This window comes from Halichoeres trimaculatus, unplaced genomic scaffold (genome assembly GCF_033239565.1).
Source record: "Halichoeres trimaculatus isolate MK-OKI-2021-1 unplaced genomic scaffold, fHalTri1.1 fHalTri1_scaffold_17, whole genome shotgun sequence".
Lineage (NCBI taxonomy): Eukaryota > Metazoa > Chordata > Actinopteri > Labriformes > Labridae > Halichoeres > Halichoeres trimaculatus.
The window spans coordinates 17,621,929-17,634,071 of NW_027437195.1; the positions used below are offsets into that span (position 1 = coordinate 17,621,929).

General features: G+C 41.1%; 1 protein-coding gene across 2 annotated transcripts in view; it reads right to left on the bottom strand.

Annotated features, from left to right (window-relative positions):
- arhgef10 (Rho guanine nucleotide exchange factor (GEF) 10) overlaps positions 1-12,143 on the bottom strand; it is a 64,381-nt gene that overhangs the window by 955 nt on the left and 51,283 nt on the right. For both annotated transcript variants that reach the window (XM_074692236.1, XM_074692235.1), the window contains 4 exons: positions 11,339-11,481; positions 9,013-9,187; positions 1,513-1,635; positions 23-534 (listed from right to left, as the gene is read on the bottom strand). In XM_074692236.1, the coding sequence (XP_074548337.1) occupies positions 35-534; positions 1,513-1,635; positions 9,013-9,187; positions 11,339-11,481 (941 nt within the window). In that variant the 3' untranslated portion in view covers positions 23-34. The remainder of the gene's footprint in view (positions 1-22; positions 535-1,512; positions 1,636-9,012; positions 9,188-11,338; positions 11,482-12,143) is intronic.

Here is a 12,143-nt window from a genome sequence, read left to right on the forward strand (position 1 = left end):
TTACAGATTAACAGTAGCTTACTTGTGTTTAGCGTCACATGTTGAGCAAAGGGATCTGCCAGATCATGATGGTCGAGGTGTTGTCCTCATGTTTGGACTGTTTGGTCTTTTTGTTCACCCTTCTGTGGCCTAACCCTCCAGACACCACCAGCAGAGAGCTGACATCTACCTTGCTGGACCGGCGGCCCCTCTGGTGGTGGGCGGGGTCATGGAGCATGTCATAGAGGGCCCCGTCCTCTGGCCCGTGCTCCAAAGAGCCCTGGGATGGGGCTAAGGAGCCACAGGAGGAGGACAGGGAGTCCTGCAGAGCCATGGTGGTACAGCCCGCCTCCCCCAGCCACACTCCACGACCCTGTGGGGGAGTCGTTGCTGGATCTGAGGAGGGCTCGGTGTTCTCCCCGTCCTCTGTTTCTGTTGGCTGGTTTGAGGAGGGAGTTGTGGGGGGTTGAGGGCCAGGTCGGTTACACACTGCAGCAGCAACAGTGAGGAACTTGACTGGTCCATTGTGAGCGTGTAAGGATACCATACCCCGACCTGAAACACAGACACCCCTTTAAGTACTCACAGACATGGCCTCTGCACACCAGGTCTGTCTCTTTATCCAAAAGTAGCACACTCTTTAAAAGAAAATACCATCTCACAACAGAAACTTTCTCATCATCATTATTTCTAGTGGAGCAGGTTAATTTTTCCTGCATTTTTGACACATCTGTCCAATTCATCGAGTGGTTTCAGCTGAAAAAAAAACATGATCAACCACTGACTGTGATCTTGAATGTCTACCCACCCAGGTGTCTGCACTCTATTTAAATGGCACATTTTAATTTGATTGTGTCCTAATTCAAACATACTGCTATCTGCTGTTCAGGATAGGGAAATTGGTAGTCTTTTGTTTAACGTGTGGTTCCAGTGTTGCCTCAAGTGTATTTCAGAAACTGGACCTCTAACATCCTGAAATATACCTGGAAGCAATCAGGATGATCCTGCAGTTCCTCTATCAGGAGGAAAAATCTCCTTGCTCTAATCTTGCGTCCAACTTTTCACTTGAGTAGTCTGAAAAAGAGCATGTTGGCTCTTCAACTTTAAATCTGATTCAATTTATAGTGAGTGCTGACGTCTCTTTGTTTATTGTATTACACTGCAACAGATTTGATGATTCTCATCACTCTGTTTTACTGTTGCTCCTCTCTGTTATACCAGTGTAAATTTAATATCAAGCCAGAAAAAAACCAACAGTTCGTCTTAAGGTTTTTATTATCATGACTGATTTCCTTTTCAGGATATCCAAAGTGGCCATGTGGAAAGGGAACATTTGCTGCATGTCTGAGTTTAAATTCATAATATGGACATGTTCTGCTGGCTTGACAAAACAGCATTAGAAGATTGGGAATACTTAAAAAACAGAATTTTAGAATCAAAATGATGATTATTTAGGGGCTATTGGGAGAAATAAATCTCTGAAGACGGCTGTAATGGAGATACAACATCATTGTAAGGGATTTCTAGTGTTACCTGTGACTTTGGGGATCCCCTGCAGTCTCGGGACAGAGAGGGCCACAGTCACGCCCAGGTTGGTTCCTACCAGCAGCAGACCATGGCAGACCAGCAGACTGCTCACTGACACTCTCTGGTTCCCTTTGAGGATAAGAAAAGAAACACAGAAGATTAAATTACTCAAATCTTGCAAAAATGAAATTTAGTTCTGTAGATTTAAATGTAGAGAGGCTCAGCTGTGGAATACTCTGAAAATAACGTACTTTAACACTGACAGTTTCAAACCTGACCTGTGAGCTCTCCCACAGACACACAGAGCTCATGCACAGCTCTGTATCCTAGAAAATCAGAAAGAGCTCAGCTAATAGACCACTTGAATACAGTGAGTGGGAGGATGGGAGGGGGTGTATTTTTTTTCTTTTTGATGAGAGTAGGGGTATTTCTACAGCAACAATGTTCCACGAGTATTCGTCTCCAGGGCAACGTTAAGAGGAGCCTGAATAAAAGCATCTCTTTTCAAGTGTCTGAACACAGAAAAATGCCCCATTATGTGTACTTTGAGTCAAACAAACAAACACAAAAGTGTTATGTAACAGAATGACTGAAGCGTAATGCTGTAATTAAGCAAGGAGCTCTGCCTCTGTTGAAGCAACAAAAAGACAATCAGACTTGACCTTTTTCCTTCCCTTCTGGTTAGAAAAACCAGAAGGGAACTTTGCACCGGCACTTTGCACTGTAAAAGCTCCGATTGTTCGGTTAACGGCACCTTTCAACGGGGATACAATAAAACCAGGCCTGCTGAGATCTTCTGTGTTAGCTGACTTATTGTGTGGAATTTGGCACTCATTTCAGAGGTCCCCACACAAGAGCCTCAGGAATAAACTGCACAACAAATGGTACCTAGTGCGACATTTTTATCTTTTTCTTTATGACTGTAATAAGAATCTGGGGTTTAGCAAAAACAGTCATTTCAGACCTGCGATGTGGGAGGCGAGACTGTCATGAGTCATTACTGCTGTAACAGCTTGACTTGAATTTCTTTTCTCAAAGTAATCCTCTTGGGCTTCAAGGAAAAATCACTGCCAGTCTCTCAGCCTGACCCCCCTCCCTCAGACTGACCCCGTGCATGGGGTACACACATGCCATACTGCCACACTTCCAGGAATCATGCCAGATAAGACGGCAGGTACGGTTGATGACTGCGCCCTGGTTCCTGCCCACATGTGCTTCTAATGACGGCCCAGAGTTAGCAGAAACACACAGGCTGCCAGTCGGGGGCCTTGCTCAACTTCCTTCTTTCATAATATTTGGAGTTCCCCACCCAGAGGGTGAACTAAAATAAACCCAGAGCGAATGTCAACATGGCCCAGATCTGGCCCTGATCCTACACCAGAGCAACACTTTGATCTGCACTTAGTCCTGACAACCAACAGCAGGAGGGAGGGGCTAATCCCAAATATTACAATAATACTCTGTGTCAGCCTTTCAATAGGATGACAAAAAGTCAGATCAGCACAATGTGAATAACTGTGCTTTGACCTACCATCCCTAGAATTGAAATGTTTTTAGAATGACTCCAAATGGGCTCAAAACTTTCATGTGAGAAAGAAAAAACAACCCCCCCAAAATTTGTCAGTTTCTGTACAGCAAGTGCACTAAAAAAATGCTCATGTATTTTTCTGAGACAGAATTTTTTTTATAGCTTTAAGAGCTAGGCTGGAGGCTAAAAATGAAGGCTGTAACAAAAGTCTTTCAATGGCATTTATTTATTACCTCCACCAAGGAGGTTGTATCTTTGGGAAAGTTTGTCGGTGAACATAACTAGAAAAAGGAACAAACCGATCTTGATGAAATTTTCAGGAAATGTTCAAAATGGGATAATAAAGAAGTGATCAAATTTTGGAGGTGATCTGGATCACCGTCTGGATCCAGGACTTTTTTAAAGGATTCTTCATCATTGTGAGATAGGGCTGTTTTCACCATATGTGAATGTAACTTCACGATAAATGGTCAGATTGATTTGCAAAACAATACAAGACAAGGTCACCATAATTTCTGACAGATGTAAAAGTACTATCCAAATCCTGGAAATATTCTGGATACTAAAATCTAGAATATGAAATATGCACTGTGTCATTATCATTTTCAACACTGTCAGGTAACAAATTATCATACAAACCTGCAACTAACACCAAATTGTAGCAGACAGTCTGCTGAAAGAGAGTATAACATTAAAGTAGGACTTAAGTGTTGGTGACAATCACAATATGCTTGGTGGAGGTCTGCACTCTCTGAGTGCTTTTCTTGTTAGTTAAAATATCACTGACAAAAAATGGCAAATTGAGAAAATTTTAGTGAATCACGAAAGTCTTAAGGCTTTACGTGTGTTGGTGGTGTGGTGGAATAAAATTAAATACAATATACTTATTTGGATGAAAATGATTGAAGTGATGACTAGTATTTTCCTTTATATAGCAAAGCTGTGACCAGAAAGAAAAGGGTAACCACCATGAGCTTCGAGTTAGCCAGAAAGTTAACCTTACAAAATAAAAATTGTCAAATGTATCTTTGAACTATAAACTGTGTTTCCTCCCACTGATCATCTTGTCTCCAAGGAGATGAGATTTGGACAAGTTTTGACTGGAGCTTCTTTACGCAGTAGCTACAGTATGCTCCTTGCTTCAGTGCTGTCAACTCAAGTTCGTGTCTCTCAACAAGAGAATGCCCATTCATAAACAGGTGTTTGTTACACTGTATGATGTCCAAAAATGATGGCGTTAAAACAAAGCAGAGCTTGAGGTGTTATTTACTAACCCCCCGCCCGATGTTTGTCTCCCATTGGGCCATGCATGGCTGCATATTTAGGTCACAAAGCAGCAGACAAAAGCCCACTAGACCCTCAGCACAGCAGTCAGACAGCTAACCAGCCGCTAACGTCCTCTGAGACATCACCATGGTTAAATGGAGGACGATGATTTAACCCGATCTACTTTCAAATACATTTCAGAGCACATGTATCAATAATATATGTATTAAATATCCATAGGTGGGTTGGTTCAGCTGCACAGACAGAAGTTAATACCAAGCTAATGAGCATAAATTACTCTAACATGAGCCACAAAGGCTTCTTCAATAAACACATGCTATGAGTTACAGAAAAGAGGACTGCTATTAGAGCGTTTTAGCCCAATGACTAATAAGTCCGGACTTAGCAGAATTGTTCCAGCATGCCTGAACATGAGAAGGATCACCCTACCTAAAGCACCACCTGCACTTCAACACAGCACCATTCACAGAGGCATTACCACTCAAGACAACACCCTGTGTCTTTCTTTGTTAGCTGAAGAGTGTGTATGGACAAGTTCAAATTGAATCAGGATCTGTAATGTAATATCCTCTCATAATGCTGTGGACTTCTTGGAGAAGAAGCTTATCAAGAAATCACAGATCACATTTCAGAATGCTGTCGTTTCTTGTCATCTCCTGATAAGCTTGTGCTATTTTTTGCTTTCGTCTCAGTGCATGTGAGGAGGAGGGCAGTGCAGATGGCGGGGCAATCGCATTGATTGAATGCTGTACCTTCTGTCCAAACTGTTTGGCTGGCACATTCAATTACACCAGAGTTTGTGCAGAAACAGCACATTTTTTGGTCTCATTTTGTTCCGCAACAGAGGCCAGCAGCAATAAAGCCCACAGTGGACTGTTCTGGAAACTCACAACAGAATGCAGACAGAGGATCACACAGGTGGACTCCATGGGGCTGCTTTATTAAAAGATCAAAATCAGAATCTTAAACTTCTTATGTTCATGCTTACAGACAGACAGACCACTGAAAGGCGGTGTTATCAGAGGAAGTGAGCGCTTAATGGCGAGGCCCAGACGATGAAGAGCTTTCATGTGTGTTTGACTGTCCCAGAACCAGCTTCCTCTGTGGTTGCATGGCTTCTATTAGCTGATATGGGCAGAGAGATCCTAAAGCAGGCAGTTTATCATTCACATCTGTCTGAACAAAGAAGTCTTCCACTTGTAACTCGAAACAGAAAGAGATCAGAAAGCGTCAGAATGAATCAGAAAGAGACTTAGCTCAAAATATCAAGTCAGGGTTAGAAACTCCAATCAGTTTGTCATCTCTAACATTTGTACTGGGAGACTTAAGATTGTAAATCTGGAGTTTGTATTGCTGCCAGTGCAACATATAAATCCTCTCCTGGAGCTGCAGAAATTCTGTTCATGATTGTGCTGATATGAACAACTCATAGCCCTGGATATGACAAGCTGTGAATGGATGTTGCAGTTTGATGCTACTTTGAAGATTTAAAACACTCCTCTTTGAGCTGTCTCACAAAATTTGACATTTAGTTGATTAAAAAAAAGAGGATAAAAAGAGTTACTTTGTAGCTGAGAATCTTCTTGAATGTTATTGCTACCTTCTGGCAATAATAGAGAAGCCCCTCTGAAGACTAAATGTGTACTCAGTCTAGGCAGAGCTAATGATGCTGAAGATGAGATAGCACAGAACAACTGCAGGCTAGTCATTAACTGCAGACTCCAACACACGCACATTAAACCACGGCTGTCTTCACAAAACAACACTCATATCAAAAGCTCATTTAAGTATCGAAACTCTGCAGCATCCATCTTCAAAAGGAAGGCAAAAAAGGCCACTGTCAAAAAGTATTCATGTAAAACTTTGAGAAAGCCATCGCACAGAATCCTCCTGGAAGTGCAGGCGAAACCCGAGCTGTCTGCATGACTCAGCATGAAAGGAAAGAGACAGAAAGCAGCGGCGATGGGACTGAACAAATCCTGACTTCTTACCAACAGAAGCAGTCTCTGCTCCACTACAGTCATTCTTTTTGGCTGCCAGTTTTGGGGTCAGGCTGATATAACGCAGAAGATTACAAGATCTGAAGCAGCAGGCTGCTCTGATGACTCCGGTCTGGGACGATCGCCTCCCTCAAAGTAATTCCCTTTGACCTGAGTATTCTCTGCGTTAATGTCTGACTTAAACACACATGGCAGGAGACTGTTTCTAATTCCACAGTAACAAAGCTAATACCCCTGATGAAGTACTGTTAGAGCAATAACAGGGGGATACATACAGTCCTTTTTTGCGAACACATTTTTATAACCAGATTCTCAAATTTTTAAAGCCTCTATAACAAATATTTATCTCTCTGCAATAAAATCTGATCTGGTGTTTTACCTCCAGTAAATGTGTCTCATTTCTTCTGCTTTTGGCTTTGTTCGAGACATTTTATGACCTGGCAATGACAGGTTTATGATGCAGTTACGTCACCAAAGAACAAAGGTGAGCCTTCATGGAGGAATGATGAAAGTCAAGTAAACAACTCTTTTAAAGCTGGGACCTTGTTCAGATCAGAACTCACTCCTAGTGCTTGGTAATGACTTAGAATGCAGAAAGCTTGTTTATTTCATACACGGGTAATTTAATTGCAATGACTAGATCAGGCTTGCATCCTATGTGACTGAGGTCTAGGGATGGAGAATATCAATGACATTATCAAGCCTCCTGAACAATCTGAATCTTTACATCTATTCTTAATGTTTCTCTCTTACTTGGTGGAAAGAGATGACAATGGAACTGTTTTCACGTCACTTGATAACTTTTTATTGACTAAAACAAATAATCATTTTACTGACCTGACCCTGAACACATCACAATGTAACCTGATGTCACCACGTTTTATTAGCTACCTAGCTTCTGTCCTGCCAATCTCAACACTAGGTTTTTAGGTGCTTGCTACATAGTTTGAGAATGCTAGGCACAACTGCTTTCAGTGGAGTGTCTGTAACTGTCTCAGGGGCCGTTGACAAGACAACGGTTTTGTTCCGGCCTCGCGTTTACGGAAACGGCGTTTCAGCTGACCTTAAACACAAACTTTTCTGAAACGCTGCCGACTAGGTTGCCGTGTAAACAATAAGCCGGCGTTTTCAATGGAAACGCTGACGTCACGCTATGCTCCGCGCGAGTGCATACAACAGGACAACAGAACCGTTGTTGCGACCGTTGCGAACGACCGTGTAGTACTTGTGCTGCTCAATCTGCTGACTGTCTTTCAACAAAATGTGCATCTGTTGCTCCACTTCTGCACTTAATATTTAACAAAACACAAGATGAGCAGCTCAACTCTACTTCGGTGGAGATCTACCAAAAGTGGCTTCTGGACAAGACAGTTATAGCATCACCTACAGGGCTGGCATGTGTACTACAGCGTTTCTAGGCCCTTAGCGTTTCCGTCTGAACGCAGATTTTTTTTGTTCCCAATCCGTTTTAGCGTTTTTGGATGAAACGTTGTGTAAATGGGGCCTCAGAACAGTCAGTTATTTTTCTTCCTTAAAGAAAGCTGAAGGTTTTAAGTTCAGCTCCAAGGAAAAGAAAGAAAGGCAGAAATTAAAAAGGCACTGCACTTTGGTTTAATGTAATGCACAATGCTAATGTGCTTGGCCATGAGGGTTGCATTAAACTGTTTCTTCCTCCTTAGCTTGAACTTTGGTAAGATGTAGCCAAATTTAGACCTCATAGTGTATCCAACCATCTTTGCAAGCAGCTGACCACTAGAATTTTACTTTGTTGTTTAATACATGAAACAACTGGTTATTGATTTGAATGCATAACACTTTGTTGTTAGACTATTATCATTTATTCATTCACCCAGGGTTTGATTTATACCACAGGACTCAACTCGCACTCTGTTACATTATTTTGAATAAATGTGGAACTGAGTCCACAAAGGAACCACGTTTTGATCCACATTCCTATTAAAGTTACTTATGATGAATATTTATGTGACAGTGATTTTCAAAACAAGCTCTAAATCCATGGTGTCATCAGTCAGAGTGTATCAGATGCTGGAGAAATGTTTTGGAATGCTGAAAGCTAATCTATTCAAGCAGTAGTCCAGATGCTTAAATGCTGTGAACATGATGTTACAACTTATGCATTCTAAATTGTCCCATATTATTTGTTTTTCTTTTCCACAGAGTGATTAAATTGAGGCTCAGACAACACCTGCTGCAAAAGTTTCCTGGACGGTGATTTGAAGAGGTCAGGTGGTTTCTTTATGCTATGGCGAGAGAAAATGAGAGGTTCCTGCTCCAATGTTTAGGCTACAGGGGCCTTTGAATGACAAGCCTGCCAAAACAAGAGCTGTCTGAGGAGCACCTACACTGATGTAAGCTAATTACTGACTGAGGTCACTGGACCTGCATCAAAGTCTACAAATGCCAGCCTGTGTGTGAAGGAGTGTCACAGGATCACAGAATCTGAAATCCAAAGAAAGACACATATACTATACTGATCGTCAAAATTTGACCCCTTCCAACAGGTGTGAGACACACAGCGCCTGTTATCTAACATTTTGACGTTTTTTCCAGGTGATAAATAATATCCATTTTCTGGTGGGTGAATCTGCTTGGATATCCATCTGTTTAGCTGATGCTTTGAAACATAAATACTCACAGTAAGTCTGCTTTTCTCACCCACTGGATGCTTACCAGGCAGTGTATTGTGGACAGGCGTGGCTATGTTTATGTCCTGTAGGTGCTCCAGGGTCTCAGTGTGGAAAAGACGCAGTGTTGATCCAGAGCTGAAGGCAATCCAGATCCCCACCCCTGCCACCACCATGTGGGACACCACCATGCCCTCTTCCTGGTGGGCCTCCAGCTGTCTCTGGATGGGGGGAGACAGGGCAGGGTGTTAAGCTGGCATTACCTCCTGCACATTTATAATCATGCAGGCTGTGGGAGGACAGTTATTGTTGAAGCAGAAATAGCTGAAGTTTTCCTATCATTGGGAGTTCAATACTACAGAAAAGTAAGCTTGCAAGTATGATGATGTGACCTTTAAGAACAATTCAAGACAAATGTGAAAGTGAAAGACTGGGTCCTTCCTTCATTTAAACATAAAATAAGAATCCAGTTTTATGCTTTTCTAATTTAACAGTAAAAAGGTTTTCTTAGAAAAAAACTTGCTTTTAACTATGTGGTTCTAATAAAGAAGCCAAATTGATATTTAATAATTTAAGTTAGTTAATGTTTAGGTAGCTCTTTCCCAGTTTTTCTGCTCACCCAAAGGCTTTGACACACCACAGTCACACACTGATGGCAGAGGATGTTTTCGTGGGGAATTATCAGTGTTAGCTAGTTCCTTCATACACATTCATACTCTGTTAACCATGTCATTGGGAGCAATCTGAAGTTCCATTTCATGCCGAACAGCACTTTGGTTACCAAGGAGCTGAAATCAAACTGCCAACCTTACGCTTGATTGATGACCTGCTCTACCACTGAGCCATAGCCGCCTCATATCCAAGTGTTCAGTGTGATATGAAAGTTGGACAGGCTTTGCAAAAATAACTCACCAAGGTTGTTGTTGACACTTTACACTCAGATTTAATGTAGGGGCAGAAAAATAGAAAATGTTTGGCTGTCATTGAGGCATTAGCATGTCTCAACAGCAGCCATAGTGATGAGGTCACCTGCAGTGTCTGCAGACATTATTTGTTTATTTCTTAAACTGCCTTCAAGGGTGCAGACATTGGCTGATGCAGACTGTTTCACAATGCCATAAACTGTCTCGAACAAGTCATCAGTTAATCTAACTCTTGAAATACTTGAAAGTGGGGCACAGATCAATCATCAGCTAGTCTCAGTTAAGGCTTGTTTAGACAACAGCTGCCAAGGCTGTGTTGATGATTGTTTTGGTTGAGTCAACAGTACTCTGTTATTTCCACTTGCTCAAAAAGAAAAGAAAAATCTAATTAAAAGAAAAAATGAATATACAATAAATCACATCTGAACAGAATTATAAATTTGTATTGAACCTATGCATGGAGCCAAAAAAAGCAGGCTTCTTTTTCTATTACCACTGGTTACATAACCTTACCACACATTATAAGGCATGTTGGTGGAGTTATATTTAGCTAATGACAGTCCATTCACAAGGTTCCTCTAACGTCCCAGTAAATACAACATTTTGTTTTTCACACAATTTCATCATTGTTATTATCTTCAACCTTTGATTTCATATTAAAACTGTGTCTTTGAACACTTCATTTCCATGTCTGACTCAGTCCTTCAGCTACAGTCAGCACTTCAGACTAACTGTAAGATCTTCAGTTAGGAAAAGAGAGCAAGCCAGGCAGGTGGTCTAACATAATAAGCTTAATGAGGCTAAACAGATTATGAGTGAGTGCATGTCAGAGGAAGGTTACTATTCCTGGAACAATGGCAGGTGCTTCTATTCCCTAAACAAGGCCAGAGGATAAACAGGGGTAAGTATTCATATTATGGGTGTGGAAAAAAGAAACCATGAGAAGGAAAAAGATGAACTTTTGTCTATTAACGGTTCCTCAAACTCTCTGTAAATTATTTTTAGAGTAGTTAGATAATATTTAAATGTTTGGAAAGCATTACTGTTCAAGGCTTTCCTGCACAAACTAAACTCTTTTATCTTGTTGTTTCTTTGTGATGAGGTCCCACTCCCCATTTTTGTTAACTTCTTAAAAATTTCAAACATTTTCCTTCTTATACAGGAGAAAAGACACCGTAAAAGAAATTTTCTTTCACTCTTTCAAAACTTCCTTTTTCTTTAAAAGAAAAATAATTCTCTCTTATCATCTTATTTATTAGCGCACTTATTTCATTTCAATCATGAGTGAGATAAGCACAGATTTTACCACCTGGCACAGTTAAGTAAATAACAGATTTGTAGAGATGTAGAAGTGTTATTTACAACACAGACACAGACACACACACACCTGCTGCTCATGTTGCTAACGTGATGGAACAATAATCCAACATTATTAACTGGGCCATGTACCTCCACAGAGTGTGTGTGGCTGCTGATGATGAAGACCTGTCCGCCAGATGACGCCCAGAGGTGCTCCTCCACAGCCAGCATGGCCTTGACCGGTAGGACTCCCAACTTCAGCACTTTTGGTTTCTCGAAGCTCCACAAACCATCTTAAACACAAAAGAGAAAAATATCATCCCCATTAAATATATAAATAAAAGTAATGCATTTCAACAGGTAACCAATAAAAATAGCAGTAAATGCAAGCAGAGAGTGCATATATGACATCTGGTAAAGTTGCAGGGTGATGAAACATAAGCTTCTTCTCTTCTTAAGTGTAACTGGATTCTGTTTTAATAAAGTAAACTTTATCACTCTTCCTGTAAAGGTTAAAGAAAAATGGTTTGGACTTGATACAGCAGACACAGTTACGGTCGCTTCATCTTTATAACTGTCGTCTGAAAAGGTCATCTGCATAAATATGACACTGCTTATGCTGGTAGAGTGGCCATTGATGGTTTTCACAGCCTTTGCTATGAATATAGATGGGCTGTGAAGCGTTAGTCAGAGCTGAGCTCCATCCCACACAAACCTCCTACACACTCTGTTCTACATGTGCCTGGGCACCTGCAGTGCCAGCTCTACAGCAATGTAACACCCCATGCAGTGTCATTATAAATAACACATTACATTTCTGCAGTTATCTACTGGCTTAGATTTCAATCAGTATCAAAGATATGATAGATTTAGAGGAAATAAAGGAAATGTTTTAAACTCAAACTTACAAAACAAGGAATGTGCATCAGCAGAAATGATCCTGTGGCACTGAGTT